Genomic DNA, 17,575 nt, shown 5'->3' with positions numbered 1-17,575 from the left:
GTTACCCATGCCATGGGCACTGACACATTCCCATACTATGAGAGACGCTGGTTCTTGGACCTTACGCTGATAACAGCTTGGATGGTCCTTTTCCTCTTTGGCCCGGAGAACACAACGGCTGTTTTTTCCAAAAACTATTTTAAAAATGTTGACTTGTCGGACCACAAAACACGATTCCACTGTGCTACTGTCCATCTCAGATGAGACAGAGCCCAGAGAAGTCAGCAGCAATTCTGGACAGTGTTGATATATGGCTTTCTGCTTACTAAATCCTTAACTTGCATCTGTGGATGCAGTGGCGAGTGGTGTTCACTGACAAAGGTTTACCAAACTATTCCCGAGCCCATGTCAGGATGTCCATTACAGACTCATAATGGATTTTGAGACAGTGACGTCTGAGGGATCGGAGATCATGAGCATTCAGAAGTGGTTTTCAACATTGCTCTTACCGCATCGAGATTTGACCGGATTCCTTGAATCTTTTAATTATTTTGTGCACTGTAGAAGGTGAAGTGCCCAAAATCCTACCGATTTGTCTTTGGGGAATGTTGTTCATAAAATGTTGGATTATTTGCTGATGCATCTGTTAACAGAGTGGAGAGCCTCAACTCATTCTTGCTCTTGAAGGACTAGGCCTTTTTTGGAGGCTCCGTATATACTATGATTACACGATTGCCTCACCTGTTTCACATCATCTTCTTATTTCTACTTGTCACATCACTATTAGTCCTAAATTGCTCTGTCCCAACTTTTTTTGAGTGTTGCAGTCATCAGATTTGAAATGAATGTATATTTTCAAAAATACATTAAATTCACAAAGTTAAACATCAAATAATGTGTTAATAATGTGTTTTCAATATAGTACACTGTGAATTGAATTTTCAAATGACTGTTTTTGTTAGTTTTTTTTTTGCATTTTCCATAATTTCCCAACTTTTTCGGAATTGGGGTTGTATGTGCAGCCATCAATCAGTAGCTTCTGAGCATACCTAGGTATACCTTCAACAAATGATAAAGTGAACAAAACAAACTAGATAATATAAATAAATTGGAAAGTTATTTATAATTGCATGCTCTATCTGAATCATGCTCTTTTTTTAACAAATCATAGGAAATAACAAGCGGATCTTCTACACAAGTTTGATGTTTTCATAGCTCTCAGATATCTTAAATCATGAAAGCAGAATTTTGGGTCTCATGCCCCTTTTAAGAAATACAGGTGTATATTTGTGCTTTTTATGGATCTTACCAGCTTTGTCATCGTGGTCATCAAACTCTACCATGACCGAGTGTCCATTATTTGAGATGTTGATGGACATGCACTGCTGATAAGAAACAACCAGAGGCTTCAGGTTTGAGTTGAAAACGGCTTGGTTTGGCACAATATTAATGGGTGACTGTCGATTCCCTTGGGCAATAGGAAAATAACGGTGCCATTCAGAGGGTCCTATAAATTAAAATGCAAATATATACAAATTAATCATATTCTACTCTTTAATGTAAAGAGTTAAAATGTATAATCATCTCTTTCACAACATAGAAAGAACATGCATTATGAGTATTTGAAAATTGCCCAAATATTAATTTCACCTGCCTGAGTGTGTTACATTGTTTACAAATAGCTCATTTACCTTTATTTTGGAATCTGAAATAGTTGATTTTGCCTTTGGTATATCCACCTATACTGAACTTTTCCATACTTACATTTTGGCTACGTTAAAGATGTGTAAACATAGCCAGCAGAAGAAATTACATTCCCAGAGGTGAGTACAAGAGTTAGTTAAGTTTCAATTGTGATCTCTAATCATTGGGCTTTGGTATACTGACAAATATAAGATAAGGAAGCATTTGTGTGCTTAGAAAGTAATAAAATAAAGAGTTCTAATTTCCCTGCAAGCTCAGACCATTTGAAAGGGTTATGCTTTCAAAACCAGTTAATTTTTTATATACAAAAATAAACATAAAGGAATCATTTCTTGCACATTTTTTACTTTGTTGCTAGTTATTGGAAACACATTAAAGGGACAGTCAACACCCGAAAGAACTTTATCCCCTACCTTTGATCAGCCAAAGACAATGCACCTGCACTGCATCCCATTTTCAACACCTCTAACGTTATACTAGTAATCGTCCAAATCACATACATTTTTCTAATAGAGATATGGCAGCAAAGCTCCTCCCCCTCCTCCTTCCTCCCCTTCTTTACTAAATGCCATGCTCGTTCATGTATGAACCGTTGACGCATGCGCATTTTAACTTCTGTCAGTTTTCAAGCCGAAATCAGAAGTGCAAGCATGAACGCGTGTTAAGAATCCAGGATTTGATTAATATAGTGCTACTACACAGAGGTATTCAAATTACATCAATATTCATTAATTAATTAATGGCAAGAGTCCATTCCAAGAGTTCCTGCAGTATCACAAATGACAGGTGTTGTAAAATAGCTTCCTCATTTGTCCATATGCATTTGAATACAAATTAAATTTTAACTACAAAAGCAGCAAATATTTAAAATTACAGACATGGTGGTTTCTGCATAGGAAAAAGTACAGTGTAAAAGTCTTAGCTGTGTAGTGATCAGAAAATTAGAGAACATAGAATAAACATGTATAATTATTGCTAAGTAACATTTCTTGGGTGCATTCTTGCAGTGTACAGATACTAACACGTATGAGTTATAAATCTTTTAGCTCATGTAAAAGTTCATCCATATTTACATTTTCAGTGCCTTGATGCTTGTAAAGCTAAATGCCTTGCTGATCTTTTGAGTTAAATATCACTCGTAAAAGCTTTTGCTCCTTCTTACAAGTCAGAACCGATGATACCAGCATGAAGTCAGATTCTTAGTAATTTGTTCTTTATTGTAGTTAATGAGTTTAAACCCACCTGCTGACATTAGCTGCAGTGGAATTAACACTAACACAGTCAAACATGTATTCCCAAGAACAGCAGTAAATTTACTAAATTAAATGCTTATCAAAAATGATTTGGTACCTCTGTGGTTAAAAGGATATTGCCCCTGAAGCTGTGAACTTGAGCTTTACTTAAAGTGAAAGTAAATCCTAGCGTTTTACAAACGCTAGGATTGACTATTGAAACAAATAAAGGGGACTTTCATTCATAAAGTATAAGATACTTCATGTAGAAAGCTCCTCGATTTGTTTCAACCAATCACTGTTCTTAGCTGCTACAGCAGCCCATGGCTAAAAAAAATGTTTGCTAAGAGGTGACGTTTTCACCTCTTAGCCAATAGCCGTGCAGTAAATCCGGCTTGGCGCCCATGTTTTTTTATCCTGATGCAAGGTGTTGTCAACTAATTATATATATATATATATATATATATATATATATATACTGTATATTATTATAATATATGTAATATTTCAAAAACACGCTTTGAGATTAGCAATTCTTAATATGCGCTAACCCGACACCTCATTAGACCTAAAGCGCAAAACATGAATCAAGTTATGCATATTTTACCTTCCTATGTTCTTTGCATAGAAAAATAATAATTGTTATTATTAAATATATATTTCTATATATATATCTGATAATGTTAATGTAATTTAGATATCTATAACTATATATTTATAGGAATAGATATATATATGTATAGGTATATACAGATATATAGTTATATATATTTAGAATAAAAATAACATATTCCTGTAAGTTGACATTGGAATGTTAAATATGTACAGTATATATACAGTAAAACACATACATATGTACACTTTATATATACATATTTACATACATACACATATTTAGACATGTTGTATATATACAAAATAGCCCTTTGCAGTCAAACACCTTGTCATATACCATATACCTTTGAATCTTTATAACTTTTTTAATATTTATGTAACTATTTTTTATCAGATAATGTTTATATGAGTGTAACTGTAATTTTCAATGTATTTATGTTGTTTTTAGTGCAACTTTTTTTTAACACACTACCCTCTATGCAAGAATTTTAGTTTAGCTAAACTGACGCACGTAAAATGAGATTATGCTCTTGCGATCGCGATTACTTTTAACTTGTAAGACAAGCGCTATTTCCGTTGTGCGCAAAAATGCAATATTGTTTGCACACAACAATTAGCGCACCAATTCTAATCTTGCCCTGACTGTTCCTTTTGTTAGTCCCCATTGAGAATTATCTATGTTCCATTAAACTAAGCTCTGTTGCAACTATTAGCAATATGACAAGCAACAGCGGCAAAAAATAGCAGTTCCTAAATAGTTTATCATACACCAGTTATTGGCTTTAAAGTAAAATAAATTAATATTTTACATCTTATTAACCGAAAATGTATTTATTATGCTAGAGCCCCTTGTTAAACGTAGTTTTTTATTTGATCTTAGAGATTCTCAGGAACACATCAATGCAACTTTTGTGAAATGGTAATGTTCTATGAAAGATTAACAGCTTTTTTGCAGTTGAAATGCTATTTTATTTATTTATTTTAGATATTTTATAGTTTGCAATTCACAGGTTAAGTGATTTATATCTGAAATAATCTTGTCTTATTTAAGAATCTTTGTTATGGTAGAATTTTCTTTTTTTTACTTTAAAGTATGTGTTCTACATAACTCAGGGACCATATGAAGCCAAAATTGACACAAATTCTGATTTTAAGCCTCTCTTTCATATATATACCCTTTGAAAAAGCGTGTGCAAATCAACGGTAAAAAGAATGTTACAGAGATAAAGTTCTCACATAAATACAAACAGCACAGAAAGGCATAGTTTATTAAAGTGATGGTAAACACAAAATTATACTTTTATAATTCGGATAGATCATGTGACTTTTAACAATTTTCATATGTATCTATTTTCAAATTAGCTTTGTTCTTTTGAAATCCTTTGTTAAGAGTAAAGCTAGGAGCGTGCAAGTGTCTTTAGCAGTCTATGGCAGTAGTGTTAGTATGTATGTATAACAACGCTGCCAGATGGCTAGAGACATGTGCACGCTCCTGAGCTCACCTAGAATTTCTTTAACAAAGGATGCCAAAAGAACTAAGCAAAATGAATAAGAGTAGTAATGTGGAAATATGTTTATAATGTCATGCTCTATCCAATCTTAAGTTTAATTTTAAAGTTACTGTCACTTTTTAAGGACACTCTTATTAACCATTCAGAACGTGAACTATTTTTCTTTCCCCACAAATATTTTGAACATGTGTTTAAATGAAGAGACCCTCAGTAATGAGATAATATCATTTTGCATTTGTTCCTGCAGTGTATGGGTGCTGGAAGCACAGAGTTTAATGGGGTATTGTACTAGAAAATGTCTTATAAATAAATAACTGTTTCTTTAAAAATGTATTAAAACACTTTGCATTTTTAAAAATGGATGTTCCTGAGTTGGACAAAAACAAAATTTTCATGTGGGAGTTGTCCCTATAAGCCAGTGAGAAAGCCAGCACTCAGTTGTACACAGTCATGTGCTTTATACAATTACAGGGATGTTAAACAGTAAATAGTGCTAGACATAATGATGTATTCAATGCAAACATTAGCCTTAGAATAATATGTAGATGTATTTTTTACAACTATATTAGTTGTTTCAGTACTGAAGACATGAGTGTAAAGGTTTAGTTTCTATACTTTAATAGTTTCTATAATGTATTGGGTGCCACCATGTTTGAACATTTCTATTTACCTATCTCTCCTGCTGAGGACAATTAGGGACAGATATAAAACAGGCAATAAAATAGACTGTGCAAAAATGGATATGTGGAAATCCTGTTAAATAGGTAAAATCATAATTAAAATTAATATATGAATTAATAAAATAAACAACCTTGTTTGCACATTATGTTTTATTGATTGTTTTATATCCATAATTGTCCTCAGCAGAAGAGAGAGTAAAATAGAAAGCTTAACTTTAAAATGGCAGTGCCCATTAATTTATAGAATCTCAGTGGATTTAAAAAAAAAAAAAACATCAACATTTAGAGTTAAAGGGACAGTCAAGTCCAAAAAAAAACTTTCATGTTTCAAATAGGGCATGTAATTTTAAACAACTTTTCTAATTTACTTTTATCACCAATGTTGCTTTGTTCTCTTGGTATTCTTAGTTGAAAGCTAAACCTAGGAAGGCTCATATGCTAATTTCTAAGCCCTTGAAGGCCGCCTCCTATCACATGCTATTTTTTTTATTTGTTTTTCACAGCAGGGGAGAGCTAGTTCCTGTAAGCCATATAGATAACATTGTGATCACGCCCATGACTTGTGGCAGACACTGCACTAATTGGCTAAAGTGAAAGTCTATAGATAATAAATAAAATGTCATGTGATCATGGGGCTGTCAGAAGATGCTTAAATACAAGGTAATCACAAAGGTAAAAAGTATATTAATATAACTGTGTTGGTTATGCAAAACTGGGGAATGGAGAATAAAGGGATTATCTATCTTTTTAAACAACAAAAAATATGGTGTTGACTGTCCCTTTAAATGACAAGAAAAGGTGGGGGCAAAATAAATAATAAAAGTTTACTGCAACATTTTTAACTACACATAAATATTTTATTTTGCAATCTTATACTGTTTATTGTCAATTTAAACAACTTTATACTGTACCTTTTTGAAATCCAAAAGTATTTTAGCACATTTAATACACATAATAGATACATTTTAAGTACTATGCACTATTAATTTAGAATTTCCTGTATTTGAGCCCCGCAACCAGGAAAAATTGAAAAAGATTTAAAAAAAAGCCTTTAGTTTGTCAGCCTGAAGCTAAAAAAACCTCCAAGAGCTAGATGTTCCAGAAAAGACATCAGCTGAGCCAGCACTTCAGTGAACACAACTTCCATGCTATGGGTTATTTAATCAGGATGCCATATAGTGTGGAACAATAATGTACAGCTGAAATAAAGGTTCCATAAGAACAGCTAAAAAACTAAACAATACAGGGGAAATGTGAGTTCAGTTGGATTGTATTAGAGATTATAAAAGCAGAAGTCAGTTACAAACGTTCAGAAATGGCAAGAAGCTATGACCCCCTATGCACTGTGGAAGTTCACTAGCTGCATTTTAGAGAGGATATATATATAGCCCTCATTTAATGACTTAGCAGACAAAGTTCCCAGCTAGGGAACCTGTCCTCCTGGGTTTTGGACTAGTGAGGCGACTCACCCACGGTTATGATTGCCAAGAACTTCCTTGTTCAGACCTTTTCAGGCTTGTCAATCAGTCCAGGCGGATGGGCTTAGAATGTTTAAGTCTTCCACCTCTGAGGTGGTGGTGAGATTAGGGGGAGCAAACCTGCTCATCAAGGCTCTAAAGCTGCAACCGCATCTTAAAGGGACACTGAACCCAAATTTTTTTCTTTCACGATTCAGATAGAACATGCAATTTTAAGCAAATTTCTAATTTACTCCTATTATCAGTTTTTCTTAGTTCTCTTGGTATCTTTATTTGAAAAATCAGGAATGTAAGCTTACGAAATGGCCCATTTTTGGTTCAGCACCCTGGGTAGCGCTTGCTGATTGGTGACTACATTCAGCCACCAATCAGCAAGTGCTACCCAGGTGCTGAACCAAAGATGGGACGGCTTGTAAACTTACATTCCTACTTTTTCAAATAAAGATACCAAGAGAAAGAAGAAAAACTGATAAAAGGAGTAAAGTACAAAGTTACTTAAAATTGCATGTTCTATTTGAATCATGAAAGAAACAATTTGTGTTTCAGTGTTCCTTTAAGCCCAGGACTGTGTCAAGACTGGCTATATGTAGCACAACACCAGAAAGTGTACCATAATTATACAAACAGGAATATAGACTTCCTAGAGAGATGCAAGGTAGACACAATGCTCAATAAGATATCATTTTATAAAACATGTGAAGAAAAAAGATAATGGTGAACAACATATGGTACAGTATGAGGCAGATATCTGCTGTTAGACATTAAACTAATGCTATTAATAGATTATATCATCATTTAATCATTGCAAAGAACCAGCATAGAAAATAAATATTTTAAGCACATAAATAGAGCTGTAATTTTTTTAGCTACATTTTCATTGCCTTGCAGTCCAAACGTACACCTTTAAAAGCTAATTGGAAATAGGTAAAAATAATGTTTTTCTAGAGTGCAAAAAAAAAAATTAAGCCTACTAAACAAAATATTATCAACGGCAATATGTGAAACTAGTAGTTGCTAGATGCACTTTTTAAAAAAGGTGGCTCATTGACTTAAAAAGTGACCCCAAGTGGGTGATGATACTTTCCTATATAGAGCAAAGTCACCTAGTGCTGCTCCCACAGATTCCCAGGACCATTAGTATCACACAGTCACTGCATATAGAATGTTACAGGGTCTCAGTTTTATCCTATAACTAGGGCTGCTCCCACAGATGCCCAGGACCATTAGTATCACACAGTCACTGCATATAGAATGTTACAGGGTCTCAGTTTTATCCTATAACTAGTGCTGCTCCCACAGATGCCCAGGACCATTAGTATCACACAGTCACTGCATATAGAATGTTACAGGGTCTCAGTTTTATCCTATAACTAGTGCTGCTCCCACAGATGCCCAGGACCATTAGTATCACACAGTCACTGCATATAGAATGTTACAGGGTCTCAGTTTTATCCTATAACTAGTGCTGCTCCCACAGATGCCCAGGACCATTAGTATCACACAGTCACTGCATATAGAATGTTACAGGGTCTCAGTTTTATCCTATAACTAGTGCTGCTCCCACAGATGCCCAGGACCATTAGTATCACTGCATATAGAATGTTACAGGGTCTCAGTTTTATCCTATAACTAGTGCTGCTCCCACAGATGCCCAGGACCATTAGTATCACACAGTCACTGCATATAGAATGTTACAGGGTCTCAGTTTTATCCTATAACTAGTGCTGCTCCCACAGATGCCCAGGACCATTAGTATCACACAGTCACTGCATATAGAATGTTACAGGGTCTCAGTTTTATCCTATAACTAGTGCTGCTCCCACAGATGCCCAGGACCATTAGTATCACACAGTCACTGCATATAGAATGTTACAGGGTCTCAGTTTTATCCTATAACTAGTGCTGCTCCCACAGATGCCCAGGACCATTAGTATCACACAGTCACTGCATATAGAATGGTACAGGGTCTCAGTTTTATCCTATAACGCTTTAGTTCAGTGTAACGGTTTTTAGAGCTAAGGAACAGATACAATGGGTAAAAACTAAATAATGGAAACACACCACAAACAATTTTTAACATAAGAAACAATATTTTTAGCTTTAGTTTCCTTTTAATTTATTTTTAACTGGTGCTTTTGTCACACACAGAGCATAAGAATGGCTATATAGAATAGCAGAAACTTACATTTAAACGAAATAATTTTATTTTTAGTCAAACATAATAAAGAAGACAAATTGCAATAGCTGGTGCCTCAGTGCACCCTGGTGCTGTGTTATGTAGTGTAATACTATAGTATACTTTTATTAAAAGCTCAGCAAAACCAGAATTAGAGTGTCTGACCTTCTAACCAGTCTCAGAGCAAGAATAGTTAATCCTGATTTATGTAATCTGATGGCGAACGCAACAAATTAACAACATGCAAGTGCTTCAGTTGCTTTAATGCAGATACTTGTGGATACATGATCAGCTCATGTAAGAGCTTCAGGGTTATTATGGCACTCGCACAAGCCTGTTGTCAATGCTGCATGCATTTATAGGGTTAGTCTAATTTACCTTACTGGTGCCTTATACAAAGAATTCTCATCTGGGGGTATCAGTGACTTCATCCAGCAAAGACCATCCCCATGTAAACTACTAGGCAATGAACAAGTGAAGCAGTGACCAGCCAGAGAGAGATAGATTCGCTTTCTAATATTCCTGGAAGGAACTGATCCTCCTAGCATCATTATTTACTTATGAAGCGCTAACATCATCCTCAGTGCAGAAATAAATGCAATAAATACATCCAAAACCACATTTCATAAACTTCTAAAAATCTACTGTATAGAAAACTTAAATGATAAAATACCAATAGATTAAGCAATAAATTCCAAGTACATAGTTGAAACGCTGGTAGTATTGCAGCACATGGGAAAGCTAATGATTTTATATTGCTGCAGCCCATTGAATGCATTAATAGAGATAATTCATTTTGCAGTTTTTTGTATGAGTAATTTATGCTGCTGATCTCCAAAAACTGGCATAGTTTGGCAGGGCTGCTAAATTTAGAATATGTTAGGAATACATTCATTATAGCTGTAAGGATGAATAAATATATTCTGCTCACAAAACACTGCAAAACGACAAATGTGCTTCAGTATATGTTTTATTACCATATAAACAAGTGGGGTTTGAATGGATTGTGCAGAATTCCTAAGAACAACATTAGCTAAATAGAAGACATGCAGCCACTACTAGCTGGTGGTTTGTGCAGTGCACCCTGCTCCATCTGACTGAATGCAGCTCAGTGCTTGTCTCATTAAAGCCCTGAGGAATGTGCCTGGCACACTGAGGGTAAAGCTGTAAAATAGCTAGAGATTAGCAGGGATCTTACCATCGTCCTCTCCATATCCCCAGCAGTGGCCACCTGTCATTGTCACTCTCTGCAGTCAGTGGCACAGAATATTCAGTGCCTGTTGTACCTGATGTCTCTCTTTATAGAGCAGGCTTGTGTCATGCAATACGGTACCTGGGTTCAGCCCCTTGAAGTCATAGTGAGGGGAGGGGGTAACTCAGCTGGTATCACGGGGAACGTGCACATTCTGTATAACCACCGGAACAATTCAGATTTCAGTTCCACTCCCATCTGTGTAACTGTAAATAATCCAGCATTGTAATGTGCAGAAGCAGACACTTTTGTATTTACCCTTTACTCCCTACTGATTTTTATCTCTTGTTTTATAGACAACAATGCACCATGACAATATATATATTTAACTAATAAGAATAACAAATTAAGAGTTTCTTGTTATTTGGAATGCTTTGTTTACATACACACAAAACCTCAGTTTAGGAAGGGTCTGTACCTGAGGTGGGATAAATATATTTACTATGGCACAAGAGGAAAACCAGACTGGCAGGTTGAAAATGATACCTGTTCAGGGTGAAATAAACCCAAGTCACTCAAGGGGTCATAAAGATCACATGATTAATTTAACCCTTCATAAATTGAGGAATACAGTAAGTGCCCATGTCTTTTGCTAAACCAGATTTTGTGTTATTGTAAAAAGATGACATTCTTTCCTGCTTCAGTTGCCCAAATCTGAAAAAATAATAAAATCGAAACAAGGGGACTGTTGTTTTTGGGGTTTTTTTAAGGGACCTAAATGTATATTGTAGTCTTCCTTTTAAAAGTGGGTATTTAAAAATGTATTTCAATGTGTGTGTGTGTGTGGGGGGGGGGGGGGTTGGTGTTAAACTCATGTTTCTGTCCTGAATAAAACAATGTTTTTACTTGCCAGGCATGCCCCTCTCCACCAGTAAAGCAGAGTCAGTTGTCCTTATCAGCCAATGAAGATTAACAAGCACATACTGAAGTATTAGATTCATCAAATGTTTTTTGCTTTGCTTTTCCTCAGGAACAGGAATATATGTTTAAAAAATTGCAGAAATAACATGCTGATATTGATAATAACATTGCATTCATTTGCATCTAATTTCGTTCATGTTCTTATATTGTTTCAGGATAAAAAACACATTTATTAAAACAATGACATTGTATTATATTCAACTAAAAGTGTATTCCATAATAGTATGTTTTATTTCCATGTTTTATACTGTAGCTTCCTACAGCTCCTCTTTGTTGTCACAGTGTCCGCACAAACACAAGAGGAACAAGAACATGAAAAAGAAGTGAAAAAAGCAATTGTGCAAAATTACAATCCACTTTATTGTGAGCCTGGTCTCTTGTCATGTGATCAGTACCTTCCAAGAAGCAGGTGTATTAGGTTTCCTTTTTCTTCAACATAACTGCTATGAAATAAAATATCTTTTGGGGATAAAGCCACTATTTTTGTGTGGAATTCTAAAAATCACTGACCAGTCTTTTTGATTCATGTACTAGCTAAGGAATATTAACTCTCTCTCTCTCTCTCTCTCTCTCTCTCTCTCTCAATAAATAAATAAATAAATAAATAAATGAAGCATATTATTTTAAGTACAGTAAGTGTGGATGTTAAAACATTTGTAGATATATATATATATATATATATATATATATATATATATATATATATATATATATATATATATATATATATATATATATATATATATTATACATACATTCTTTTGTCAGGAATATACCCATTGAAAACTCTTATCTTATCTCCACTGCTGTGGTATATAAATATGCTTCTAAAAATTATCACTCACTTTGTAGAATTTAATAGAGTTAGGCTCATATTGTTTGGAGTATTTTCTAGTACACATAATTAAACATTTATGGGAAAAGCAAACTGAATTTCTATTTAGCTTTAAGGGTAGTCTGGACACATCTACATAGTTTCAAGGAGCATCATACACATTTGCATAGATTGACTAAGAATACATAAAAAGTTTCAGTGAAACTAATCGTTACAATTCCTTTTGATTCACTGATATTTGGAGAACTACCTCAGTTTTTAATGAACTAAAGGGATATTATACTCAAAATGAAATTTCTTATAAAGGACCAGATTTAAGAAAGTAAGGTGAACAGGGGCATACATCTTCAACCATTTCCGCTCGGCTTTGCCTCTAGCGGGCAGCAATATGCTGCCCACCTTTACCAACGCACACTATGGCTTGTGTGCAATGCCGCCCCCTGCTTGCGCACAGTCAATCATGCGAGCAAGAGCCGTCAATCTCCCTGGTCGGAAAAGTTTAAGGGGACTGACATACGCCACATAACAGGTGGAAAAGTGGGTTAAGAAGCAGCTTATGCGAACCTGTAGCCGGCAGCGCTCCAACCCCTTAATAAATGGGGCTTATTATGTTTAATCAAGCATAATTTACAAATGTTGCAATGCACTTTCATTATTTATTTTACCTGTTTTTCTTTGTAAATTGCAGTGTGCCCCCCCCCCCCCCCCGCCATAGGCTGGAGTACATTCCGTGGAATGAAGGTCCCCAATATTCCTACATACTACATAGTGATTGGATGATACAGTATGGGTAGTCGCTAAATTAAATTTACTCCAAATTGGCTACAAGGATGTAAGGTAAACAACATTCAAGAGACTTTTTACAGTTCTGCAAATCAATGTATATTTAAAATGATAATAACGTTTTTAAATGCTTTTTAAATAATTACTTTATATGCAGATCTGTTGAAATGCAGTGAATAATTTCTAATGCATAAATAAAAATAAAATGACATTAGTGTCTCTTTAAATAGAAGTCGCAGATAAGAGTTCATTGTATTTAAAGCTGATGCAGGTGCACCATTTAAGAAAGGCTGGTTTTTCCCTCTCGAACCCCCCCCCCCTCCCCACAGGGAGCTTATATTTCTCCTGATGTTTTCTGTTTACATAGCTTTTCGGTAGCTGTTAAACATATTAAAGGGGATAAAGTTTTACAGTACACTGTACCTTTAACATTACAATAAACTAGAAACTGAATATAATGGCCATAGCGGACAGCAGTGAATCTGTATACCTCCCATTGGGGTAGGGTCTAGAGTACATGGTCATCATCAGGGCAGTAAGCCTGGGTGTTGATGAGTGGAGGTTTAGTAGGCTTTAGGTTAACTTTGTAAAAACAAAACCATAATAGGAAAAAGAGGGACAGCAAGTGATCTCTCAGACTAGTATCATCCATCAAAATATGTGTGAGGCAGCTCTGAACCTTGCTGCAATATCACCAAACTGAAAGCCCTAGAAATTCTGATTATTCTATCTGTGTGCAGTAATAATGTAGATTTGATTAAAGATACAGATATAAATATTTTCCCTCGCAGATATCAATCTTGCCTGTCTCCTCTCTTGTTTTTTTTTTTTTTATGATCTGCAGTGTTATTCTTTGGATGCTTCCTATATTTATAGGACTGTTGGATCTTTGCTGCAAACCAGAAAATAAGTTGTTGGTTTTTTTTTTTGGGGGGGGCTGTTATAAGGATATAGGCACAATGACCACTTTTACTGGTTGCTCCCATCTGGCTATCATTACTGCACAAATCTAGAATAATTGTGATTTGTTTACTAAAATGATCTCTATCTTTCTAGGTGCAAATGTATTTTATTTATTTCAGGGGTAAACAAGAGATGATTTTACAATGACGCTGGTGAATGTCTGCAACTTGCAATAAGTTTTATGTCCCAGAGTTTTATGTCCCAGAGTTTTATGTCCCAGAGTTTTATGTCCCAGAGTTTTATGTCCCAGAGTTTTATGTCCCAGAGTTGTATGTGCCATCTGGTCCATGCAAAAAAAGTAGCATTTTTGGTTCTAGGAGCCCAAGGGGCCTATCTATCAAGCTCCGTATGGAGCTTGATGCCCCGTGTTTCTGGCGAGCCTGCAGGCCCGCCAGAAACAGCAGTTATGAAGCAGCGGTCACAAAGACCGCTGCTCCATAACCTGTCTGCCTGCTCTGAGCAGGCGGACAGACATCGCCGGAAATCAACCCGATCTAGTACGATTGGGTTGATTGACTCCCCCTGCTTGCAGCCTATTGGCCGCGAGTCTGCAGGGGGCGGCGTTGCACCAGCAGCTCTTGTGAGCTGCTGGTGCAATGCTGAATATGGCGAGCGTATTGCTCACAGTCTTCAGCGAAGTCTGGCGGACCTGATCCACAGTGTCGGATCAGGTCCGCCAGACCTTCATAACTAGAGGCCCAAGAGTCTTGCATAAGATCTCTAGCTCCTCAAAAGAAAGCCCTCAGGTGACCAGATCCCCTGAAGGCATGCAGCCCACTATTACATTGACTCAAATGACCAAATCAGAGTGAATATCTTAAAAATACCCAATGAGATGGAAGAATGAGTCCATATATAAAGAAAATATAGTAAATCATAAAAGAATTGCATTCCATGAGTAATAAAAGTATACTTAGCACAGAGCAGTGAAGAAAGAGGGTGCTTTGGAGCTCAATTTTCATATAGGGGCACTATGACTACATTGATTGGTCACTTACATGTGGTGATTTTATGCTGTTGCTCTCATTGTCCATTTTTCTTTCTGCAGTGTTTTCTTTGGTTATTATGTTCACTATGTGATTGTTTATGTTTTCTATTTTTCTGTTGATTTAAAAGTCTGTATTTAGATCAGTAGTGAAAGTTTATGCAAAATATGAGTCTCAATTTTGTAATAAAATCAATAATATTTAGTGTGTGTGTATATTTATCTATATACAGTTATGTTTAGGGGGCAAAAACATGTTTAAGGCTCTATTAAATGAGGTTATTGTTTTTTGTATGTCACAAAAGTCTGTATTTCTAAGTTGCAACAACAAATTATTCAGTGTAAACCTTTCTCTAGTTGTGAACGTTTGGATGGCAAACATTTTAATCTGTTTTAATCTTTTTTACATTTGCAGTCTAGTGCATTTAAAATACTGCTTCATTTTCTTGAAGAAGAACAATTTTTGCATAATCTTAATAAAATAATACTGCATGGGACTGGAAAAGGTTTGGATTACGGAATAGTTTGGATTTTGGAATATTTGCATCTTTAAAATGAGACAGTTTGGAGAGGGGATGGAACCAAATGTAAACAATATCTTGTGTCATTTATGCAATATTTACATGTCATAATACAGCTTATATGTGTAAGCTAAAGGTAGTTTTATATGTTTGTATACATAGCACCCTAGTACTGTAATCAGAAAGGTAACAATTGCTGCTTTAAATAAATATAGACTATTATTTGCATTTTGAACACAATTCTGGATTTGGGAATTTGTAACTGTATAAAGGACCTTGTAACAAAAAACTATGTAGGCCCCAACTAAGCAAACAGAGGCTGTAAAGTCAGAGTCATTTAAAGGGACAGTAAAGTGAAAATTAAACTTTTATATATAGCATGGAATTTTATACAGCTTTCCATTTTACTTGTAATATCTAATTTGCTTCATTTCCTTGGTATTTTTTGTTGAAAAGCATACATAGGTAGGCCATTGCACGACTGGGAGCTAGCTGCTAATTGGTGGCTGCACAAAAATACCTCTCGTCATTGGCTAACCATATGTGTTCAGCTAGCTCCCTGTAGTGCATTGCTGCTTTTTTAAAGAATTCCAAGAGAATGAAGCAAATTTGACAATAGAGGTAAATAAAATGAATCATGAAAGATAATATTTCCATTCAAATATGGGAACATGCTTGCGACTATGTATTGCCAGAGGGAAGGAAGACTAAACTGTGATAGCTCATGCACGCAGACCTTTGGAGGGCTTGTTAATGCAATAATTAAATGTTCAGGTTCTGAACCTGAGTGACAATGAAAGGACACTATGACAAAACAATCAAACAACCTTTAGCACAATAGTCATTGTCAAGATGTGTATTGTCACAAACAAACAGGAAAAAACAATTAATAGTGAATTGCACACGCTGCATTTGTGTGCATTGCCACCCACTCATAAGCCGACTTCAACTATGTTTTTAGCCCATTTGTGTGGGTTAAATACTTAGGCTTAGTGCAGCAATTGAACAATTTGAAATAAATACAAAATGTGATACAAATAGAAAGATAAACAAATCATATACATAGAAAGGATATGCTGCTATAACAAGTTTGTGGGAATTAAGTCTGTAAACGCTTTCTGCAAATTTGTTCCTCAAATAAAGAAAAATAATGACAATAGAAAGTGCTGTTAAATCACTGATGGCACTTTTATAAGTGCTTTTAAATAGCTCCTCCTCACATGGGATGTAGCTCAGTACACACTGTATAATATGACAGGCAAACAGTATATATCCAGTGCACCTAAACATGTTCAATATTATTCTCAAAAACAATGAAAAACAAATAAAAATACACAGCATTAGATTAAAGGGACATGAAACCAAAAATTGTTCTTTGTGATTCAGACACAGCATACGATTTTAAACAACTTTCTTATTTACTTTTATTACCTAATTTGCTTCATTTTCTTTGTATCCTTTGTTAAAAGCATACTTAGGTAGCATCAGGAGCAGCAATGCACTACTGGGAGTAGCTGCTGATTGCGGGCTGCACATATGTCTTGTCATTGGCTCACCTGGGGCTAGATTTCAAGTGGAGCGCTAAATTATTGCAATAATTAACCAGCCATTACAAGTGGCTGGTTATTGCTACCATGACCTCGCAGTAGCAATTAGCTCTCCAAAAATCAACCAGAGAAATTCTGAAATTCTGCTTGTCAGCTTACAAAAGCTGAAGGTTGGTGCAGGTAAATGCGCCAACACAGATGAATGTTTCACACTTAAAGGGACATTGTACTATAACATGTTTAATGTATAGTTAAAAACAAAAAAAAGTTAATTGCACTAAAAGTAAGCTTTTTGCATTTGTTGGGTTGCGCTCGTATTACAAATTGAAAGTAAACAGTTTTTGCTTGCTTGTTCACTAACTCAAAGAGCGCAAAAAGCCGATCGCATGCACAGTCACGTATTTCCCCTTAGAAGTCAATAGAGAAAAAAAA

The 17,575-nt window shown here is 35.4% G+C and overlaps 1 protein-coding gene across 1 annotated transcript in view; it reads right to left on the bottom strand.

Moving 5' to 3' along the window:
• The window catches only part of CA7 (carbonic anhydrase 7), a 50,206-nt gene extending 39,519 nt beyond the window's left edge, over positions 1–10,687 (bottom strand). The window contains exons 1-2 of the mRNA XM_053695005.1: positions 10,535–10,687; positions 1,250–1,447 (exon numbers count right to left, since the gene is read on the bottom strand). Coding sequence (XP_053550980.1) covers positions 1,250–1,447; positions 10,535–10,574 — 238 coding nt within the window. The 5' untranslated portion in view covers positions 10,575–10,687. The remainder of the gene's footprint in view (positions 1–1,249; positions 1,448–10,534) is intronic.
• Between the last annotated feature and the right edge of the window lie 6,888 nt (positions 10,688–17,575).

The sequence above is a fragment of the Bombina bombina genome, chromosome 1 (genome assembly GCF_027579735.1).
Source record: "Bombina bombina isolate aBomBom1 chromosome 1, aBomBom1.pri, whole genome shotgun sequence".
In the NCBI taxonomy this organism is placed as follows: Eukaryota; Metazoa; Chordata; class Amphibia; order Anura; family Bombinatoridae; genus Bombina; species Bombina bombina.
This window is presented reverse-complemented; position numbering and strand designations above follow the sequence as displayed.